Source organism: Suricata suricatta, chromosome 3 (genome assembly GCF_006229205.1).
Source record: "Suricata suricatta isolate VVHF042 chromosome 3, meerkat_22Aug2017_6uvM2_HiC, whole genome shotgun sequence".
Lineage (NCBI taxonomy): Eukaryota > Metazoa > Chordata > Mammalia > Carnivora > Herpestidae > Suricata > Suricata suricatta.
Genome location: NC_043702.1, coordinates 42,627,089 through 42,650,711, shown reverse-complemented (window position 1 = coordinate 42,650,711; position 23,623 = coordinate 42,627,089). Strand labels below are relative to the sequence as shown.

General features: G+C 39.2%; 1 protein-coding gene across 4 annotated transcripts in view; it reads right to left on the bottom strand.

Moving 5' to 3' along the window:
* HIBCH (3-hydroxyisobutyryl-CoA hydrolase) overlaps nt 1-23,623 on the bottom strand; it is a 93,842-nt gene that overhangs the window by 13,097 nt on the left and 57,122 nt on the right. For 3 of the 4 annotated variants that reach the window (XM_029934240.1, XM_029934242.1, XM_029934241.1), the window contains 4 exons: nt 18,404-18,549; nt 16,346-16,432; nt 11,927-11,985; nt 11,155-11,236 (listed from right to left, as the gene is read on the bottom strand). In XM_029934240.1, coding sequence (XP_029790100.1) covers nt 11,155-11,236; nt 11,927-11,985; nt 16,346-16,432; nt 18,404-18,549 — 374 coding nt within the window. Of the gene's footprint in view, nt 1-6,711; nt 6,763-11,154; nt 11,237-11,926; nt 11,986-16,345; nt 16,433-18,403; nt 18,550-23,623 lie in introns of all 4 variants that reach the window. The other variant, XM_029934243.1, reaches the window with a different exon arrangement.

Sequence of the window (23,623 nt, the reverse complement as noted above, 5' to 3'; positions counted from 1 at the left end):
AGATTGGTTGTACAACAATGTGAATATACTTAAAACTGAAGTATACATTTAAATATGGTTAAGATGGTAAATTTTATGTTGTATGTATTTTATAATTAAAATACCCACACACAAACACACACACAGCATGTCAATTGGAGACTTTGGTTAAGGTTTCCCTAACATTTAAATAGCTCAAATAGCTTACGTGGATTTTTGGCACAATGAACAACCTACACCCAAAGGGGGATTAAAGGAGATTGGAGAAATTCCAACCACAAGAATTAAAAAACAAAAAAGAAAAAGAAAAAGTGTATTGAAACATTTGGAACATTGAAGGGAAATCTAAGAAAGGAAGTGAGAAGCCATAAAATAAGGTACTATGAAAACTGCATCAGTTGTAAAAAATTTACAAGTTACTCATATTTGTTCTTTTTTAAAAACCCATGTTATCCTATAGTGATTAGCAGTAAAAGCTTTAAAACTCTAAACAAAGGATAAAAAAGTTTATGATTAGCCAAGTATGTTGAAAAGATTTTGTTCTTCCCTGTGGGCAAACGTGGAAAGGAACCCTCATACACAGAGTAGATGGTTGCAACTTGGAGCTTAGACTAGATCCTAAGGACCTGCAGAAGGAAGACAGGAATCTCTGAAGAGCCCACAGGTGTTAGGGGCAATCCTAGAAGCTCACTGACACAAGTATTAGAATGTTTTTAAAATTTGTTCAAACATTTGATCTGCACACCTTTCACGGAAGCACTGAAAACTATCTTCAGGGTTGTTTCTTGATGGATGCCTCTGGTTGAGATAACTCAGAGGAACCCTGTATCTAAGCTCTAACAGGGAAGCCTCAGTGGGGATTTTTGATCCTCACACCATATTATTCCCAGCAGACACTAGGATGGTGGAGTCATACTCACTCACCAGAGCTACAGGTCAACTGGATGAAAGTGAAAACCTGGCTTTCCAATGAGAGTGCTCATAGGGATCCCAGCCTTCATGGGTGGCTTGCTTTTTTGAATACAGAATAACCACACTGCCAGAGGAATAAAAGGAAAACTGAAAGAACATTTGAGTTCCATCTCTTGATTTGGGGGTTAGGCTGGTGGTTTTAAAATAATATGTCTAGTTACATATCTGCACTGCTTTAAAGTGACATTATTTTAGCTTATAAGGTAAGGTGCTGCATGACTATTTTCAAATGAAATTGCTAAGTACATACTTAATTGGGCCCTCCTGCTGGAAAAAACCCCAGGAATACTAGTTTCTATATTGCTCTGGAAACAAGAGAACCAACTTAAAGTCAGAATCCTTGAAATAGAAAACGATTATTCACATTTCAAACATTCCTAAAAGCTAACAGTGATATTAATTTTTTGAAGTAGGGAAACATGTGGCTGATCTACCTACTCTAATTTATGCCTATCCTTGAAAGCTAATAAAATTGTAATTACTAAATAAGACCCTAAGAGACTAAATTGGGATTTCCACCTTAAGAATATAATAACAATGAAGAAGTATTCCAATCTTCACAAATAAAACTTAAAATTTTTGTCAATAAGTTTTCTGACAACTGAAACTCTATAATTTTACCTATAAACTGAAAAATACTATCAGATAACGAAGAGTTAAAACACCTTTTCTTTAAAGTATAAAGAAACGGGTAAGAGTTAAGATGGCGGAAAATAGAGAGATCCTGGGCTTTCCTTGTCCCTCGAGCACAGCTGTGTTGAGGTCTGATCGCTTGGAACACCCAGGAAATTGTTCTGCAGAGTGGCAGAAGGATCTCCATAGTTGGAGGGAGACAGCACGGCAAGTGCTAAGTGTGTGGTAGTGAATTGCAAGACAGTAAATGACAGTGCTGGGGGATGAGAGGGGGGAAGTAAGGAATCCTTTCCATGGAGAGACAAAAGGGAAAGTATGATTGAGGGGTTGAGAGAGTGTGGCATTGGGTCTACACAAGAGGAAAACCTCCCTGGACCATGGCTAGGAGAGCAAGAGGTACTGAGTGTCACTTTTCTTTCCTTCTTTCCTTCCTTCCTCCCCCCCCATTCCCCAAAGAAAAGCATGTGGAGCTCAAACTCTGAGGTTTCTGAAGTGCCTGACTTTCTCTGGAGTGGAGCTCTGGTGGGAGCTGGCCCCAGAGTGCAAGCACAGTGTAGGGATCTCCAGGGTGCATTCAAAGAGAACATTGCCCTCTCTGGAGTACTTCTGGAAGAGGGTATATTACCTCTCCAAGGACAAAAGACGCTGTAGGTGCCAGCAAAAGGCCTTTCATTAGTAGAGGACAAAGGTGCACACAGGAGGCATAGAACCTTGTTACTGCTTTTAGTGGTGCTAAACCACAGATCCCACGCACTGCACAGGCACGGGACTATTTTTCTGGGCCAAACGAGGTCATTCACAGCGTGGAGAGGCTCTACTCCAGAGGGGGGCGGGGCGAGTCTATGCTGTTTCAGGTCCTTTAAGATTTTGAATTTTAAATCCCAGTCATGCGCCAAAGGAAAAAAACACAGGAGAGCTGAGCTCAGGGCCAGCTGACTGCCCTCAGTATTCAGTGAAGGTTTCCTGAACAGCAGGGGGTGTGAGAGTCCTGGTCCAGGGAAAAGAGAGCAGAGCGGGGTGGCACCATTTCTCCCCTCCCCCACACCAACGTGGTAGAACTTGAGAGAGAAACACCATCGACCCCAGTGGAGGGTGAAACCAAACCCTGCCCCCTGTGCCTGGCAACTTCTTATTACTAGGGCAAGACAGACTCGGAGCCAAAGCACCAGGCCTCTCCTTCAGAAGGCCAGCACAGGCAGCATCCTCCATGCACCAAGTGCTTCAAAGCATCACCTGCAGTTCTGGTGGAAATAGAATCAGGCTTACTTTTTTTTCTTTATGCTTTTTTCTTTTGGACTCAGGCTTCTACATTTTTGTTTTTTACATTTCCTTTTCTGTCTTTTTTTGAATCATGCTTTTCCCCTGCCATTTTCCTCCCAAACTTATTTTAACAAACAAATCAAAGCACACTGAGTTAAAAGTCCCAAAACTCCCCATTGCAAGCAAGGAAGAGCTCTGCAGAGGACTGACCAGTGGGAAAAAGCAGCCAATCCGCAACAGCAGAGTGCACACAGCTCACACTAGAAACACTTCCTGGAGTGCCAGGCCCTGGACAGTGTATGACCCCCTTTTAATGCAGCAGCATTACTCTCAGGTGCAAGAAACTAACAAGCTTTCAAAACATGCAAAAGACAAAAACTTAGCCAAAATGAGGAATCTCCCCAAAAGAAAGAAGAAATCCTAGCCAAGGACTTGCTCAAAACAGAAATAAGCAATATACCTGAACAAGAATGTAGAACAAGAGTCAGAAGACTACTAGCTGGGCTTGAAATAAAACAAAACAAAACAAAGAAGACACCAGAAAACCCCTTACTACAGAGATCAAAGACCTAAAAACTAGTCAGGCTAATATAAAAAATGCTATAACTGAGATGTGAAATCAACAGGATAGAGTCACAATGAGGACTGAAGCAGCAGAGGAGAGAATAGTGATACAGAAGATAAAATTACATAAAATGAGGAAGCTGAAAGGAAAGAAAACTATTCGATCACAAGGGAGATTTAGGGAACTTTACAATTCCATCAAGTGAAATAATATCTGTATCATAGGAGTCTCAGAAGAAAAGGATCAGGAAAAAGGGGTAGCTGAGAATCTCCCTAATCTGAGGATGGAAACAGGCATTCAAGTCCAACAGGCACAGAGAGTTCTCTTCAAAATCAACAAGAACAGGTCAACACCACAACATATCATAGTGAAACCTGCAAAATATAAAGAAAGAATTCTGAAAGTAGCCAGGGACAAAAGTCCTTAACCTACAAGGGTAGACACATAAGGTTAGCAGCAGACCTGTCCATTTAAACTTGGCAGTCCAGATGGGAGTGGCAGAAGTATTCAATGAACTAAATGGGAAAAATATGCAGCCAAGAATGCTTTATCCAGCAAGGCTGTCATTCAGAATAGAAGGAGAACTAGCGTTTCCCAGACAAACAAAAACTAAAGGAGTTTGTGACCATTTAACCAGCCCTGGAGGAAATTTTAAGGAGGATTCTGGGTACAGATAGAATCCTCCCCCTCCCCACCCCAAAACACCAAAGCATCAAAGACTAGAAAGGACCAGAGAGTCACCAGAAACACCAACTCTGCAGGTAACACCATGGCACTAAATTCTTATCTTTCAATAATCATTCTGAATGTAAATGGACTAAATGCCACCATCAAAAGACCTAAGGTATCAGAATGGATAAAAAAACAAGATCCATCTATATGCTGCCTTATTTTAGACCTAAAGACACCGGCAGATTTAAAGTGAGGGGATGGAAAATCATGCTAATGGACATCAAAGGAAAGCCGGAGTAGCCATACTTCTATCAGACAAACTAGAGTTTAAAACAAAGATGGTAAAAAGAGATGAAGAAGGGCATTATATCATAATTAAGGGGTCTATCCATCAAGAGCAGCTAACAATTCTAAGTATATATGCTCACAACTTGGTGGCACTCAAATATATAAATCAATTAATAACAAACATAAAGAAACTCATTGATAATAATACAGTAATAGTAGGGGATTTTAACACCCCACTTACAGCAATGGACAGATCATCATAGCAAGGAAGATCATCGACAAGGAAACAAAGTCTATGTTTTTGGGGTTTTTTTATTAAAAATTTTTTAAAGCCTTTTTATTTTTGAGAGAGAGAGAGAGAGAGAGAGAAAGAGAGAAAGACAGACAGAGAATCTAAAGCAGGCTCCAGGCTCTGAGCAGTCAGCACAAAGCCCAACATGGGGCTTGAACTCAAAAACTGTGAAATCATAACCTGAGCCAAAGTCGGATGCCTAACTGACTGAGCCACCAAGATGCCCTTTGTAAACAATGGCTTTGAATGACACACTAGATCAATGGACTTAACAAACATATTCAGAACATTTCATCATAAAGAAGAATACATATTCTTCTCAAGTGCACATGAAACATTTTCCAGAATAGATTACACACTGGGTCACAAAAAAGCCCTCAACATATATAAAAAGATCAATATCATATCATGCATATTTTCAGATCACAATGCAATGAGACTTAACAGTAATCACAGAAGAAATGTGGAAAGCCCTCAAATACATAGAGGTTAAAGGACATCCTACTAAAGAATGAATGCATTACCAGGAAATTAAAGAATAAAAAATATATGGAAGCAAATGGAAATGAAATATGACAGTCCAAAGTCTTTGGGATGCAGCTAAGGCAGTCGAAAGAGGAAAGTATATTACAATTCAGGCCTATCTCAAGAAGCAAGAAAGGTCCCAAATACACAAATAACCTTACACCTAAAAGAGCTAGAAAAGGAGCAAATAAAGCCTAAAGCCAGAAGGAGAAGGGAAATAATAAAGATTACAGCAGAAATAAACAATATAGAAGCAACAACAACAACAAAAGCAGTAGAACAGATCAACAAAACCAAGAGCTGGCTCTTTGAAAGAATAAACAAAATTGATAAAACCTTAGCCAAATTTATCAAAAAGAAAAGAGAAACACCCAAATAGATAAAGTCACAAATGAAAGAGGAGATATCACAACAAACATTACAGAAATACAAACTAAAAGAGAATACTATGAAAAATTATATGCCAACAAACTGGGCAATCAGGAAGAAATGGACAAAATCCTAGAATCCTAGAAACTCACAGACTACCAAAACTCAAACAGGAAGAAACAGAATATCTGAAAAGACCTGTAACCAGCAAAGAAATTCAATCGGTAATCAAAAACCTCCAAAAAAAAAAAAAAATCTCCCAGAGTCCTGGGCCAGATAGCTTCCCAGGGGAATTCTACCAGATATTTAAAGAAGAGTTGGCGGCTGTTCTCTGAGGCATCACGGGAGGCTGCGACGTTCCAGGCAGGGGCCGGGCGGCTGGACCGGAGTCTGGGCTGGAGATGGGGGCCCGAGAAAAGCAACTCTACCCCGAAGACAGGATATTCAAAAAAGCCTCATTTAACCCGAGGAAACTCACTTCCCCTCCGAAGCCATGAAAAGGAGTCAGACAGAGTCTTGGATTCCAGTTCAGCCCGGAGAGAACCCAATGAGATGACGTTCGGCGCAGCTCTTTGGAAATGAAGGACTTTACGAGTAAACGTGGTTTTCCGGCCGTAAACACGTAGCCCTCGCACCCAGTGCTTGGTGCGGCGGACAGTTGGGGACGTCCGCAGACACCTGTCGTGCAGGGCCGGAGTGCAGCAATCAGGGACTTTGGGGTAGGGGGTGGGAAGACGGCCCCAGGTGCGGGCGGGGCAGAACCAGGCCCGGAGTTGGTCAGCCGGTCAGCCGCGGCAGAGGGCCGGGGTGGGGTTGGGGGCCCAGGGGCAGAGCCGGGCCCGGAGCTGGACAGCCGGTGCAGAGGGCTGGGGTGGGGTGCAGGGCTCCCGGGGCAGAGCGGGCCCGAAGCTGGACAGCGGGGGCAGAGGGCTCGGGGTGCAGTGTGGGCCTGAGGTAGAGCTGGGCCCGGAGCTGGGCAGTGGGGCAGCTGGGGCAGAGGGGCTCGGGGTGGGGTGGGGTCCCGGGACAGAGCTGGGACAGAGCTGGACAGCCGGGCCTGACCTCAAAACCAGCACAGACTGGGTATGATGAAAGATTGGGGGATGCCACCTACATACTAGGTTCAAACAGAAGTATGTATTAGAAAAGTGCCTACCGTTGTGCCATGCCGTCACTACACATTCACGTGTAGAGTGGGAGCCCTGCCCTAGAGAGGAACAAAACACATAATGCATAAATAATTAATGATGTCTATAGTCTGTGCTAATACTGCACGAGGTGCTAGTGATTAAGTAGAACCTGAATCCTCGCCCTCGGAAGATTACCTTTTAGTGAGAAAGACCACACATTAAGTGGCAAGACCAAGCATATAATGACAAAAGATAGTGACAAACAGTAAGACAAGCAAAGGGGACAAGGAGGATTCATGCTTTAAGGAGTCTGCTGGGCTCCATTTACTAGTATCTTGTTGAGGACTTTTTTGTGTGCCTGTCTTCATAAGGAGCATCAGTCCATAATTTCCTTTCTTGTACAATTACTGGCTGGTGGTGGTATTAGGATAACACTAGGGTCATAAAATGAGAAGAAGGGGAAGTAGTCCCTCATCTCCTGTTTTCTAGAAAAGATTGTGAAGAATCAGTGTTCATTGTTCAGGCATCTGGTTGAATTCTGCCATGAGATCATCAGGGCCTGGAGGTTTCTTTTTCCTGAGGAGTATTTAATATTACAAATTGAATCTAATAGTCACGAGGATTCTCAGATTATCTATTTCATATGGGAGTGGGTTTGGTAGTTTGTGCTTTTAGCAGAGTAGACGCCTGGGGGGGCTCAATCCATTAAGCTTTTTTCTGACTCTTGGTTTTGGCTCAGGTCACATGCTCATGGTTCGGTTCGGGAGATTGAGCCCATCGTTGGGCTCTGCACGGGCAGTGTGGATCCTGCTTGGGATTCTCCCTCCCTGTCTCTGTCCCTACCCCCCTCTCACTCTCAAAATAGATAAACTTAAAAGAAATAAATTGTTGAATTAAAAAAAAAAGAAGAAAAGTTAATATCTATTATTCTCAAACTATTCCAAAAAACAGATATGGAAGGAAAGCTTCCAAACTTATACTATGAAGCCAGCATTACCTTAATTCCAAACCAAAGACCCCACCAGAAAGGAGAATTATAGGCCAATAACCCTGATGAACCTGGATCCAAAAATTCTCAACAAGATACCAGCAAAGTGAATTCAACAGCACATTAAAAGAATTATTCTCCATGATCAAGTAGGATTTATTACTGGGCTGCATGGCTGGTTCCATATTCACAGATCAATGTCACACACATTAATAAAAGAATAGATAAGAACCATATGATCCTGTCAATAGATGCAGAAAAAGCATTTGAAAAAAATATAGCATCCATTCTTGATAAAAGCCCTCAACAAAGTAGGGATAAAAAATACCTCAACATCATCAAGACCATATATGAAAGACTCACAGTTAATATTAGCCTCAATAGGGAAAAACTGAGAGCCTTTCCCTTATGGCTAGGAACAAAACAAGGAATGCCCACTCTCACCATTACTATTTTACATAGTACTGAGGGGCGCCTGGTGGCTCAGTCAGTTAATTAGCATCTGACTTCAGCTCAGGTCATGATCTCATGGTTTGTGGGTTCGAGCTCCACACTGAGTTCTGTGCTGACAGCTAGCTCAGAGCCTAGAGCCTGTCTTCGGATTCTGTGTCTTCCTCTCTCTCTGACCCTCCCCCGTTCATGCTGTCTGTCTGTCTCTCTTGCTCAAAAATAAATAAATAACATTAAAATAAATTAAAACAAAGCAAAACATAGTACTGAAAGTCTTAGCCTTAGCAATGAGACATCAAAAAGAAACAAAGGGCATACAAATTGGCAAGGAAGAAGTCAGACTTTCAGTATTTGCAGAAGACATGATACTCTATGTAGAAAACTCAAAAGATTTCACCAAAAAAATTGCTACAATTAATGCATGAATTCAGCAAAGTTGCAGGATATAAAAACAATGTTCAGAAATCTGTTGCATTTCTATATACCAATAATGAAGCAGCAGAAAAAGAAATCAAGGAATTGATTTCATTTATAATTTCACCAAAAACAATAAGATACCTGGGAACAAACCTAACCCAAGAAGTGAAAGATCTGTATTCTGAAAAACTACAGAAAGTTTATGAAAGAAGTTGAAGATGACACAAAGAAATGGAAAAACATTCCTTGCTCATGGATTGGAAGAACAAACATTGTTGAAATGTCTATACTACCCAAAGAAATCTACACATTTAATGCAAGCCCTATCAAAATATCACCAGCATTTCTTTGCAGAGCTAGAACAAACAATCCTAAAATTTGTACGGAACCACAACAGACTCCAAATAGCCAAAGCAATCCTGAAAAACGAACAAAATTGGAGGCATCACAGGCCTGAATTACAAGCTGTATTACAAAGCTGAGGTCATCAAGACAATATGGTACTGGCACAAAAACAGACACATAGATCAACGGAACACAATAGAAAACTCCGAAATTGACCCACAACCATACGGTTAACGAATCTTTGACAAAGCAGGAAAGAATATTCAATGGAAAAAAGGCAGTCTCTTTAACAAATGGCATTGGAAAAACTGGACGGCGACATGCATAATAAAATTGGAACACTTTCTTACACCATACACAAAAATAAATTCAAAATGGATGAAAGAGCTAAATGTGAGATAGGAAACCATCAAAATCCTAGAGCAGAACACAGGTAGCAATCTCTTTGACCTCTGCTGGAGCAACTTCTTAGTACACATATTGCCAAAGGCAAGGGAAACAAAAGCAAACATGAACTACTGGGACCTCATCAAGATCTTCACAAAGGAAAAAAAACAATCAACAAAACTCAAAGGCAGCCTACAGAATGGGAGAAGATATCTGCAAATGACATATATGATAAAGGGTTAGTTTCCAAAATCTATATATAAAGAACTTATCAAATTCAACAACCAAAAAACAAACAACCAGTTAAGAAATAGGCAGAAGTCATGAATAGACACTTTTCCAAAGAAGATACCCAGAAGGCCAGCAGACACATGAAAAGATGCTAAACATCACTCATTCTCAGGGAAATACAAATCAAAACCACAATGAGATACCATCTCGCATTGGTAGTAATGGCTAAAACTAACAACACAAGAGACAACAGGTCTTAACAAGGATGCAGAGGAAGAGGAACCCTCTTGCACTGTTGGTGGCAATGCAAACTGGTGCAACCACTTTGGAGAACAGTGTGGAGGTTCCTTAAAAAGTTTAAAATAGAATTACCCTATGATCCGGCAATTGCATTACCAGGTATTTGCCCAAAGGATACAAAAATACAGATGGAAAGGGGTACACGCACCCTAATGTTTATAGCAGCATTATCAACAAATGCCAAACTATGAAGATAGCCCAAATGTCCAACAACTGATGAGTGGACAAAGAAGATGTGGTATGTACACACACACACACACACACACACACACACACACACACAGGAGTATTACTCAGCCATCAAAAAGAACGAAATCTTGCTATCTGTAATGATGTGAATGGAGCTCGAATGTATTATGCTAAGCAAAGTCAGTCAATCAGCAAAGTAAGTCAAATACCATAATTTCACTCATATGTGGAATTTAGAAAACAAAACAGGTGAATATATGGGAAGGGGGGAGGAGAAGAGAAGGAATCAAGCCACAAGAGACTATTAATGATAAAGAACAAACTAAGAATTGATGGAGGGAGGTGGGTTGGAGATGGGCTAGATGGGTGATGGGTACTAAGGAGGGCACTTGTGATGAGCACAGGGTGTTGTATGTAAGTGATGAATCTTGAAACCAATATTGCAGTGTATATTAACTAAAATTTAAATTAAAAAGAAAAAGTATAAAGCAATACTTTTTTTTCTTTCCTTTGTGTAGAAGTCTGAAGTTTTTCAAGTTTCATAATTATATTGTTCAAAGCATGTCAGTATCCAATGTGCACTCCTTTATACAAAGACAGCTTTTCTTTTGCTGTTATCTGTTGAGTCGCATTGTGGAAAGATCGAAGTGTGCCTAACACTGAGAAACACTGCTAAAACTCAGCTATGGCTATAGGTAGTGCAAAAAGGATTATTTTTTAAAATCATGATTGCTTACAAAGACCATACATTGAACTGTTGCATATTAAATAGAATATATAGATTAATGGCACAAACTGCAATATATTATAAGAAGACTATTTTCCAATGACCCAGCTCTTCTAATAAAAATGTCCTTAAATGCTTCTCCCCAGGACAAGGAGGTCTACCGGCAGATGAAGGATGCTTACTGAAGTCTCTTTCTGTTACAGTCACAGAACCTAAAAACAGCTCAGCTTTGCTATAAACATCCAGCAGGTAGACAAGACACTTAGGTTTAGATAAAGATTTTGTGAAATTACTTTCTGAGACTCAAGTGAGTTCAGAAAAAAAAAAACCTGTGCAGTAGTCTGTGTCACCACCACAGAGCACTAATGCCCTGCAGGGAGGCTTCCCTATCATAAAAACCCACCACACTCAGGGCAGAAATGATCCATATATTACCTTCAACTGTTCCAAGGCAAAAGATGAACCATCTTGCTGTAAATTTTCAATAATCTGTTCCACAGTATTGGCAGAGAACAAACTATAAAAAAGGAAACACATGATTTCACCAATTTGCAAGCGATTTCTTCTTTCCAAAATAACAATGAATCTAAACACAGGCTTTCCCTAAACTGCATTTCAATAGTGAAGAAACTTCCAAAGTATTTTATAGGATGATGAAATAAAACATTGCTTCTTTGGGTAAGAGTCTGCAGTCTACTTTAATTAATGCAACATAAAGCCTAATTTTTCTTTTTTGTATCTATTATATGTAAATAAGTATCAACTGTGAAAAACTGATGCTTCTAAAATTAGAGGCTGATGCCTTATTTTCCAATAGTTTTCCTCCTCTAATGTTCCTTAAGCCAATCTGTCAATCTCTCAAATCACTGCACAAAAAATCTTTTGCTGATCTGTTTCATAAGACCTTTGTAAAAAATGACTTTATAAAGATAAAGGACAATTCAATTGTTATTTTCTAGCCTCTTTCCCATTTAAAAAAAATGTTTTGCACTAAAATGAATCAGCATGATAGGTTATTTAAGTATAGTGGATTTAATCCCTCTGAAAGAGTAAGCAAGAAACTACTTTAAAAAGTTAAAATAAAAGCACTATGCTATCTAATCTCAGAATTTAGTGCACTTCCAAACACAATGTAATTATGTTAGCAAACTTAATTTGATACAGTACTTCCAAAAGAATAGATGGACTGAGACCTCTCTTTAAGTACCTGTTTATTTTGTCCATGTGTTCCTCAAGTATAAAAGGCTTGTCTTGATCAATCTTGGACTGTTTGAAAAAAACAAATCTCATAATTAACTTGAATACCCCAAATCTTCTAAAAATCCTTTAAAATGTCATCAAATTTAATAACACACTCTGAGACAGATTATCACTTTCAGTCAAATTACATCCAACAGGTTCATAAATATTCAGACTGTATTTTTTCAGAGTAGGCCTTAAAAGTGTGAAAGGCAAAATATGTTCTTGTATTTTGATGTAGAATTCATTATACATGCTACATCAACATTAAAATATGTCAATAATTAAGCATTGAAGGGGACCTGAGAAGTTGGTATGGAAATTCCTACAATATCCGTTCCTACAACATCCCTGTTAATCTCCATGGCACTGACCTCCAGGGAGAGAAAACAGTACCTCAGGAAGGGACTCACACGTGATTGAAAGATTATAATTAGATTTTTTTTTTTTAATTCTGGACCAAATTAGTCCTCTCCTGTTCATAGTTCTAGTTAATCCTGCTTCCACCTCTCTTCCCACACAGAACAGTTTTCGGTTCCCTCACAATCCAGGTCCCTCTTCTGCACATGTTCCAGTTGATCACGGTCCTTCTATAATACCTACAGGCACGAGTGAATCATAGCAAAACATAGCAGGCCTCCACATTTCCTTGTTTGTTTTGGGTACAAACACTTTTACTAATAGGACTAAGTCTAAGTTCATTTTCTGGCAGTTCTGTTACGCTGCTAATTTTATTTTAAACCAGTGCCATTGTAGGCTACATTTCTCCCAGGCTATACTTTATAAATTTGGTACTTTGGACTGAAATTCAAATTTTTCCCTTATCTCTATTGTGATCCTGTGATTTAAGTAAAAAATACAAGGGCAACTGGCTGGCTCAGTCAGTAGAGCATGCGACTCTTGATTTTGGAGTGTAGGTTCGAGCTCTACATTGGATGCAGAGATTACTTAAACATAAAATCTTAAAAATATATTTTAAAAAATACATATTTAGCCTTTGTCCATATATTTGTTCTTTGTTGCTGGCTCTTAGCTCCCCAACACCTTGGAATTTCTCTAAGCAGAGCGTCTTTTTGTTATATTTGGAATTTTGTCCCGGGTTCCTAAAATAAAGGTGAAATGGGTGTTTTGTTATTCATAACAAGCCCCTTTCAGTCACACTATAGTTCAAGTTAATAAGGTGACTTTTGGAAAAAAGGCTGGCCTCCAGGGAAACCAACCAGCGATTAGTTGGTCGGGTGGGGCTCAAAGTCCCTCCCCCAGTGAGGGAAAAGAGGTTGCAGATTGAGTTCAGTCACCAATGGTGACTACGTAATAAACCCTCCATAAAAATCCAGTAGGATGGAGAACTTCCAGGTTAATGAACACATCCCCAAGTGGAGAGTGGTACACCCCAACTTCACTGAGACAGAAGCTCCTGGGCTTGAGACCCTTCTAGATCTTGCTCTGTGTACCCTTTGCCAGACTATTCACTCATATCTTTTATTGTATCCTTCATAATAAACCAAAAAACATTAAGTGTTTCCCTGAGTTCTGTGAGAAACTCTAGCAAATTATCAAACCCAAGAAAGGGGTCATGAGAACCCCAATTTGTGGCCAGTCGGTCTGAAGTGACAAGATGGGACTCGTGACTGGCATTTGAAATGGGGTCAGTTTTGTGGGACGGAAAAGTTAGGGTGTTGGATCTGCTGCTAACTCCAGGTAGACATGTTAGGATTGAAATTAATTATAGGACCACCCAGCTGGTGTTGCAGAGAATTGCTTGATGTGGGTCCACCCATCTGGTATCAAAAGTGTTATGAATGTGGTCACAGCGGGAGAGTAGAGGGAAACACAGGGCGTGATTCTCACATACGTCCATTACCTTTCACTCTAAACTTGAAGGTATTTTTAAATCCATATTCTGTTACCTAATTTTTTGTCTTGGTTTCAAATCAATTTATCAAAATGCTGTCAACATTCTCATCCAATCACTGAGGAAAAAAAAAAACTGAAAAAGGCCAAGATGACTATTTAGACTAATACCCTCAAATTTAACACAACTGTGTGGTAAAGCCCTTCAACTCCCACACACTGTAATCCATGCTATATTCACCCAACATGAGGGACTGTCAAATGCTTTGACAGAAATCTGGTGAAATCCTCACGTGTTCTCTGTTCACAGTCATCACACCGAGGCTCTGTCAATCCATATTCATGTTCTTGAGTTCTGAATAAAATTTTTATACTATTTTTCTAACGATTTCCTCCCCCTCTCACTTCTGTAAGAATTCCTAATAATTAGATAGTAGACCTCCTGGAATAATACCTCTAATCTTCCTTTCTCTTCATTTTCCTGGTTATTATCCTGTCTTCTTACAGTTTTCCTCAACCTTCAATTTTAATCTAATCTGTTGTGTTCATCACATTTCTTTTTTATTCTTTGACTACTGTATGTATTACTTTTATTTTTTTAATATTTATTTTTGAGAGAGAGAGAGAGTGAGCGCGGGTGGGGAGTGGGGGAGGGGCATAGAGAGGGAAACAGAATCTGAAGCAGGCTCCAGGTTCTGAGTGGTCAGCAAAGAGTCTGATGTGGGGCTCCAACTCACAAACCCTGAGATCATGACCTGCTTAACTGACTGAGCCACCCAAGCATCCCTGACTACTTTACTTTATAACCACTGTTCTTAATTCAAAGATGAAATATTTTCCTCGTATCAGAACCATAATAGTTTTAACAATTATACTCTTTCTTCCTTTCCTTCCTCCCTCTTTCTGTTTCTTCCTCCTCCCGGCACGGTCTGCTTGTTTCAAGTGCCTTCATTTTTATATTTGGCAAAAAAAAAAAAAAAAATTTTAGTGTGAAGTATTAAAATTAAGTAGCTTTATGTGTAAAGTCAATCACAGTTATAGGATTATCGATTGTCTAATGCATTACAGATATTAGGCAAAGATGTGGATGTTTCATGGTGGGGAGGGGTCATCAAGTGGCAACATCTATAGGTTTTTTCTTTTTCTTCAAATGTACTACTTGGAAGTGGGATGGTGTCACTGACGGAATGTTTGTGTCACCCCAAAAGTCATGCTGAAATTTTAATCCCCAAAGTGATGGTATTTGGAGGTGTTGCCTTTGGGAGGTAATTGGTCAAAAGGGTGGAGCGCTCATGATAGGATTAGCGTCCTTATAAAATGAGACCCGAGAGCTTGCCGGGTGAGGACACAGCAAGAAGGTGGCCATCTGCAAACCAGGAAGCGGGTCCTCACCAAGAATCTAACTGTCTGACACCAAATCTCTGGAATTCCCAGCCTCCAGGACTGTGAGAAATAAGTTTCTATTGTGTAAACCATCCAGCCTATGGTATTTTTATTATGGCTGCCCAAACTAAGATAGAGGATAATTTAATAGTCTGGAAACTAATGAGAAAAAGAGGCCGGGGGTATTCCCATCAGGATGTCCTGCCTCTTTTTTTAGTAGAAGCCCTCACCGGCTCCTCTCCCTCAGTCAGCAAGGTCTGTCTGATTCCATCTAAGGAGTAAATTTCCACTCTTCAGCCAGGCTATGAAAGGTTAGTTGCTGCTACAGAAGAAAGACTTCTGGAGGCCTAAGGGCTCCTTATAAAACTCTGCAGGGATCCTCCTGTTTTTTCTATCCATCTCCACACCCCAGTCTTCAGAGGACTCTGGGACCTTCCAGAGCGTATACAGCAAGAACTGACTTGCTTCTTACTGTCTTCCCCCATTGAAAGATTAGATTTCAGTGTTCTCAAATCTGAGGTAGCCGCCCTCATCCTTCTGTTTTCAGGCTTCTAAAATACTGACATCTCACACCTGCCGCTTTCTCCTTTCCTGTTCTATTTGTTTTTGTAGATCTGTGCCTTTTTATTCCTTTCTTAGAATTAAGTGGGGTTTTAGAAGGGAGCATATATTCAATCTATCATGTTTAATAAAAAGTCATATAACGTTTTTATAGATTTTGGTTCTCAAAAGAAAATTTAAGTTAAACAACATAAGTAAGGAATTAAAAGTGACACTGCAATATATTTTATTATTCTATTCAGACATGCACCAGAGTGTCACTTCAGCAGCTCAACAGGGCCAACACTGAACCATCCATTACAGACATGTCACAGTGCACTGTAAAAAGCCCTAGCAAGGGCCAATGACAAGGTGACGCACTGGTCTTCACCAACAACGAGAAGATAAGCTGTGCAGTTGTGCAGCAAAGGAGTCGTCTTCCCAGAATGCTATCCTAACAACTGTGAAGCAGTGAGCCTTCCACCAAGCTTTAAAGTAAATAAATCTCAGCATATTTCTATCCACCATTTAATATTCGCCAACTGCTAATTGTTCAATCACACCCCTTCCCCATGAATTAAAACTGGCGGTTAGAATACTGAAAGATTACCTTTGTATGGTAAGCATCTAAGACATCTGAAATATTTTCTTTTGAAGGTGATTTTAGGGCTAACAAATTGTCTTCTAACATGCCCAACTAAAAGAAAAAAAACATATTTGAAACCCGAGAGAAACAGACTTTTTTATAAAGAAACTTTATATTGTTTTTAAAAATACTTGTCTTAAAAGTATGATGTGCTCTCTTCAGCTGAATCAGTGAAGGAAACTTTCTCTGAAGTTGAATGCACACACATTCCCACACAGCAAATGCCTTGCAAGGAATTAGACAAAGATGGAAGAAAATAAAGAGGAGAAAGAGAGACATTCATCTTTGTTTCTCTCTGGTTATTAGATACTTGAAATGTAATACTTCAACCAAAGATCCAAATTACAATTTTAACTAAAATTGCCACCCGTGACTAATAGCTACTACAGTCAGTGCACGGCTCTACACAGAGCCACACTTAACTCTGCATCTATGTCCCTCACATACCTGTTCTAAGCTCAGCAAATGGGCCTTTTCATTGTTTCCAAAACATTGCCAAATGCTTTCCTGCCCGTGGGCTTGCTCATTATATATTTCCTCTCTCCAGGATGCCTTTTCCTGACATCTTAAGGCTCAGCTAAACTGTAACCTCTGTGAGAAAACTTCCAGTTCCTTCTTATAAGTTTTCCCTCCTTTCAATCCATTGAGTACTTTCTCTGTATTCTTTGTTTAAAGTACTCATATTTTTCTCTGTCATGTGAGGCAGATAGTTATTTCTCTTGTACCAGCTATAGTCTCATCCCCAACGTGCATGACTCATTTCTGTTATCCTCTACAGGCCCTGTGAATCACAGGCTACACACTGAAGAAATTACTCCTGGGGAAGCTGTCAGAGAAGGGAATAGGTTGTGGATCAGCACTGTCTCCCATCTTTAACTAAATTCCACTCTATTCAAGGGTGTCCCTCCAGAGTAGATCATGGAGTCCCACCTTGGCTTCCTGTTACACCTCAAGAGAAGAATGGGACAGCCACCCACGCCGTGTGACTGTGGGTGCCCGTAACATGGAGAAAGAGCGGAAACTTCACACGCATGTGATAGGAGGCCCTCCAGGTAATGTACAGGAAACAATTTTCAACTTTGTGTACTTTATACTTTTTTATAACATTCCTTCTCCTATCCCAAAACATCACTCCCTCAAGGTCAGATTTTCATTTGGAGACCTATGTGCATCCTGGAAAGCTCAGTTCGGCCCACAGTCCCAGAAACGGAACATGTTAATGGAGCACATTCGCAAGGTGGGCTAGTTGATAGAGGCTAACCCACTTTCGGGCTCAAGGGTAAGCCAGTTCAACAAGAGTGAGCTAAGCCAGTTGCAGCAGAATAAATTCCAAATCTCTTACTGGAAATTCTGAGGCAAAACTACGCTGGAATTGGATTTTCTCTTACATTTACCACAGAGACATTCAACTACTATGGCAGAAACTGCCATCCTCATTTGGAAATGAGAAAATTGGGTGATAAGAGGCTAAATTCAAGCTAGGATTTAACTCAAGCTGTCTGTCTGCAGTTCTTTGCCACTATGCTATCCTGTGCTAAGAAAATTGGCCACACTGTTACAAAGAAGAGACAAAGATAAGCAACATGTGTCCCTTGCAACAGATACCCTTTAGAAAAGTTTTTAAGACTGTGTTTTACAAATGGAACTCTCAAATGCACTCGTAAGGAAACTCAGAGCTGAGAAGACCTTGCAAAAATATTTTTTATAAAAGCCTATCTTTTTATATATAAATTTAAATCTTTATATATTAGATTTTCTTAAACAAGGTTTTTTTTTAACCAAAGTGTAATTATTCATTAAAAATTAGGCACTGATGGTGACAGGCAAAACAGCCCCAAATTCAGATATAATTTCCTCCAGTTTGCACATGAGAAAATATGACTGGAGAGCTTTAATACTTTCTCAAAGGTCATACAGTTTTAAGTAGCAGATCCTGGACTCCAACCCATGTCTAACCATAATGCCTCCCTGTGCAATAGGCATTATTCCAACAACACAAAATGCAATCATCCAAGTAATCACCTTTTCAGAATCCACAAAATGTGTTGCAATTCCTGCTCTATACACATCTCTTCCTTTCAGTCTGAATCCTGTTAATGCAAGGAAGTAACCAAGTTTTCCCTGAAGTCGTGGCAAGAAATAACCTCCTCCCACATCAGGGAATAGTCCTGTAATAAAACAATGGAAAGAGATATCAATTCAAATGAAGAAGATGAATATAACTCTTTGAGATCAGATGGCCACCTCTCTTTGGAATTTGAATCTATACTAAAAATATTACTAACCCAAGTACTATCCAATGCAATCAAAATCACAAAAGACCTGCTATTAAATTGTGCTAACTCGATTTTTCAAAATTTCCACATCTCATTTCTATACAAGTCAAAATATTTGACAGCATAAGTTTCTATATAGAAGCAGTACTCAATAAATACTACCTAAAATGTCCTATTTTTAATAATCTCTAAAATAGTAAAAACTGAAAGAATACTTTCTTTCCAAAGGAAAAATATGCATAATCCAATATTATATGAAAATTCATTATCATTTAAGTCATAGTCTATTCCTTTAGATCCAATGATCTAATATTCAAGATATTTAAAGTGATGCCATAACCTTTAGTACTATGAAGAACAAGTTTACACCTAGTAAAATCACTTTCATTCACTCTTTTCTTAGCCATCTTTTTTTTTTAATTGCCTTATTCTCTCTATTAGCAACAATTGAAAGTAGCATATATGCAAATACTTGCCAGTACTGTTTGGTATTTAAGAGCTCCTTAAATAACTGTGACCCTCGAGTTTTATAATCCATATATCTATTTTAAGATTGCTTCATTTACTCAAGCTGAGATTAAAACACAAGCATTCAAATTCTTCCCAATTCTACTTGACAAAAAGTTCCTGGACTTGAAAGAATTTCCATTCTACTTTAAATATCTCTTAGTATCTCAAATAAAAGAGGTCTCAAGTTGAATTCATGAGTTCTGTTCCCCTCCAGTAGCACTCACTTCAATAAAGCGCACAGCCAGCCAGCCCGGACACCATCTTCTCAAAACCACAACTTTAATGCCCACTAGTGACTATGACCTATATATTCCTCCTCCAGAAAGTTCTCCATACAATGGCTAAAGTGGTCTTTTTAAATTTTTTTAATGTTTATTTATTTTTGTGAGAGAGAGCAAGAGCACAAGCAGGGAAAGTGCACTGGGGTGCCTGGGTAACTCAGCCGTCTCTTGGTTTTGGCTCAAGTCATGGTCTCACAGTTCATGAATTCAAGCCCCAAACAAGGCTCCCCTTAGGATTCTCTCTCTCCCCCTCTGCCCCTCCCCTGCATGCACATATGCGCATGCGCATGCTCTCTCTCGCTCTCTCAAAATAAATAAACTTAAAAAAAATTACAAGGCATCTAAAAAAGCAGCAAAATACTACCCATAATGGGGTGATAAAACAATCCAAATTGAATAGACATAAACATAAGAATTAACAAACAAGAACATTAACACAGAATAAGTATACCTTATATGTTCAAAAAGTTAAGTAGAAACACAGAAGATATAAAAAAGACTTAAATGATACTTATAGAGATAAAAACAAAGATGACTGTACAAATGGAAAAATACTTAAATGGGATTAAGGCAGATTACACCTTGTAAAAGATCAGTGAAATTGAAGACACAGAAATAGGAACTATTTAAATGAAAAAATGAAAACTTTAAAAAATGAACAACACATGAATGAGTTTAATGTAAGTTTAAATGGAGTTCCTGTAAAGGGAGTGGGGGAAAAGAAAAATATTTAAAGAAATAAAGAATTTGGAAAATTCAACAAAAATTATTAATCTAAACTCAAGAAACACAAGCATAAAAAAGATGAAAAACCTACTCCAGCACGTTATAATCTTATAGCCCCAAACAAATGATAAGTAGAAAATCTTAAGAGCAGCCAGAGATAATAAAAGCACATTTACAGAGGAACAAAGATGAGGAGAGATTTCTCATGGGAAACATAAACAAGACAACAGTGCAACAACATGTCTAACATACTGAAATTTAAAAATCAGAAACAAATAAAATTGTATATCCAGGAGTCAAATCACTGGCCTCAGCTTTTACCCTAGGAGATTAGAGAAAGAGGAAGAGATGAAACCCAAAGGAGTAAAGAAAGAAAACAAGTTAAGAGCAGAAAACAATAAAATAGAAAATGAAATAAAAAAAGATGATTTCTGGGATAATGAATAAACCTCTAATTAAAATGATCAGAAAAAATGAGAAGACACAAATTACTAAGATCAAGAATGAGCAGATATCACTATAGATTCTACAAAATACTAAAAAGGTAAGGGAATATTATGAAAAACCTTACATTCATAAATTGAGCAAATTACTTAAATACTAAAGCTTTTGCAAGAAATATATAATCTGAATAGCCCTACATCTATTAAATACTTTGAAATTGTAGTTAAAAATCTTCCCACAAAAAAACCTTCAGGCCTAGAGGGCTTCACTGAGGAATTCTACCAAACATAGAAAAAAATTTATACTAATTCTCCATAAATTCCTCCAGAAAATACAGCCAGCATTACCCTCATACAAAAACAAAACAAGCACATTTCAAGAAAACCACAGACCAATGTCTTTCATGAACATAGATGTAAAAATTCCAAATAAAATTTTAGTATACCAAACCTAAAAACATAAAATGTCTAACACATCATATCAGAGGGATATTTATCCTAGTGATGCAGGGTCAGTTTAACATTGAAAAGCCAATCAAAGTAATTCAATAATCATCTCAACTGATGCAGAAAATGTTTGGGCTTTAGAGATCCAAAACCCATTCTTTTTTTTTTTTTTTTTTGCTGTATTTTTAATGTTTTATTTATTTTTGAGAGAGACAGCATGAGCAGGGTAGGGTCAGAGAGAGGGGGAGACATAAAATCCGAAGACCAGCTCCAGGCTCTGAGCTAGCAATCAGCACAGAGCCCAACACAGGGCTTGAACCCACAAACCGCAAGATCATGATGACCTGAGTCAAAGCTGGACGCTCAACCAACTGAGCCACCCAGGCACCACTCCAAAATACATTCCTAATAAAAACCCTCAGCAATTTAGGAATAGAAGTTAATGTCTTCATCCTGATAAAGTACACCTACTGAAAAACTTATACCTAACCTACTTAACTGAAGGACTGAATGTTTTCCCCAAGATCAAGAACAAGGCAAGAATGCCCACACTCAACACTTCTGGTCAACACTGTATTGAAGGTTCTTTGCAGTGTAATTAAGGCAAGAAAACAAACAAACAAATACTATCCAGATTGGAAAGGAAAATGTAAAACGGACTTTATTTGTAAGTGGTCTAATTATTTATATAAAAATATCTAATACAACCTACAAAAAAACCTACTAGAAATAATAAGTGAGTTTAGCAAGTCTGCAGAACACAAAGTCAATACAAAATCAACTGTACTTAGACGGCAGTCCAAGATGGTGGTTTAGGAAGAACCTGAATTTGCTTTCTTCCACAGACATACCAGATCTAAATCTAAATATAGAGCCATTCTTGCAGAAAAAGAACTGAGAACTGATTGAACAGCTTCTGCACAGAAAAATGATGGGGGAACCACATGTATAAGAGTGGGAGAGACAGAGACACAGAAACCACAGGAACGCCACTGCCGATATGATCACTTGAAGAAAGAAGGGGTTTCACTGAGGGGCCCCTGCATAGACTCCCCAACAGTCAGCACAGCAAAACAAAACAAAACAAAAACCCCACAGCTGTTAATCCACTTATTAACCCTAGTGCATCCACCAAATAGGCAGGGAACTGCTGGAACTCTCTGAGGTCAGGGGTACCAGCAAGCACCATGTTTTACCTCCAGCTTCATAGTGCAGATGGAAGCAGGGTCCAGGCTCTCTAGTCAACCCAGGAAGGCTGTGCTAGCAAGTCCCAGGTTCCTAGCCCACAACAATTCCAGCTGTCCCCTAGAGGTGCTCACCACAGCCCCAGATGTCCTGCCAAGGTAACCCCAGAGCAGCACACTCCTGGCCCATGCCTGCTCCAGCTCCGACCAGCCAAAGCCGCCAGAAATACCACTCTACACAGAGGATGCCCTAGCTCATGGCCACTCCTTCAAGGCTAAGAGAGGGAGGTAGCTATTCTAATTCACAGGACGGACGGACACACACACACACACACACACACACACGGAGAAAAAGGGAGAGAGAGGGAAAGAGAGTGGGAGAGAGAAAGTCAAACAAAAGGAGGAGACACAGGAGTATGTTCCAGACAAAAGAAGATAAAGTCTAGGGACAGGGGCGGGGTGTGGGGGGGGGGGACTTAATGAAACAGAGATAGGTAATTTACCTGATAAAGAGTACAAAGTAATGTTCATAAAGACGCTCACTGAACTCAAGAATGAACAAACTTCAACACAGAGTTAGAAAATATAGGAACCAAAGTTGAAGAAGAACTGAAATGATATAGAATAACAGATCAGCATCTGCAGACAGCAAAAAGAAAAAAAGAATTTTTAAAAAGAAGGTGGATTTAGGGACTTCTATGAAAATATCAAGTATATAAATATTCTCATGATAGAGGACCCAGAAGGAGGAGAGAAAGGAGCAGAAAACTTATTTGAGGAATTAATGGCTGAAAACTTCCCTAACCTGAGGAAAGAAACAGACATCCAGTCCCAAGAATCAAAGAATCCCAAACAAGGTCAACCCAAAGAGACTCAGACCAAGACATTCTAATTAAAAAAATAGCAGAAGTTGGGGTGACTGGGTGGCTTAGTTGGTTATCACTACCTAATTTCTATATAAAGCAACAATAATCAAGACGGTTTAGGGGCACCTGGGTAATTCAGCTGGTTGAGTGTTGATTCTTGATTTTGGCTCAGGTCATGATCCCAAGGTCATGGAATTAAGCCCAGAGTTGGACTCTGAGCGGAGCAGGGAGCCTGGTTAAGATACTCTCTCCCTCCCCTGCTCACATGTATATGTGCTCTCTCAAATTAAAAAAAAAGAGACAGTGTAGTGTTGGCACCAATAGAATACACATAAAAATACAAAAGCCATCAATGGAGAAACAGTAGCTTTTTCAAAATGTAGTGTGTGAATAACTATACATGCAAAATAATAATATTTGATCTATACTTTTTATCCATATTTTATACCATATACAAAAATTTCAAAAGAGTCATAGATGGGAATATAAAACCATTTTCCTCTAGTAAT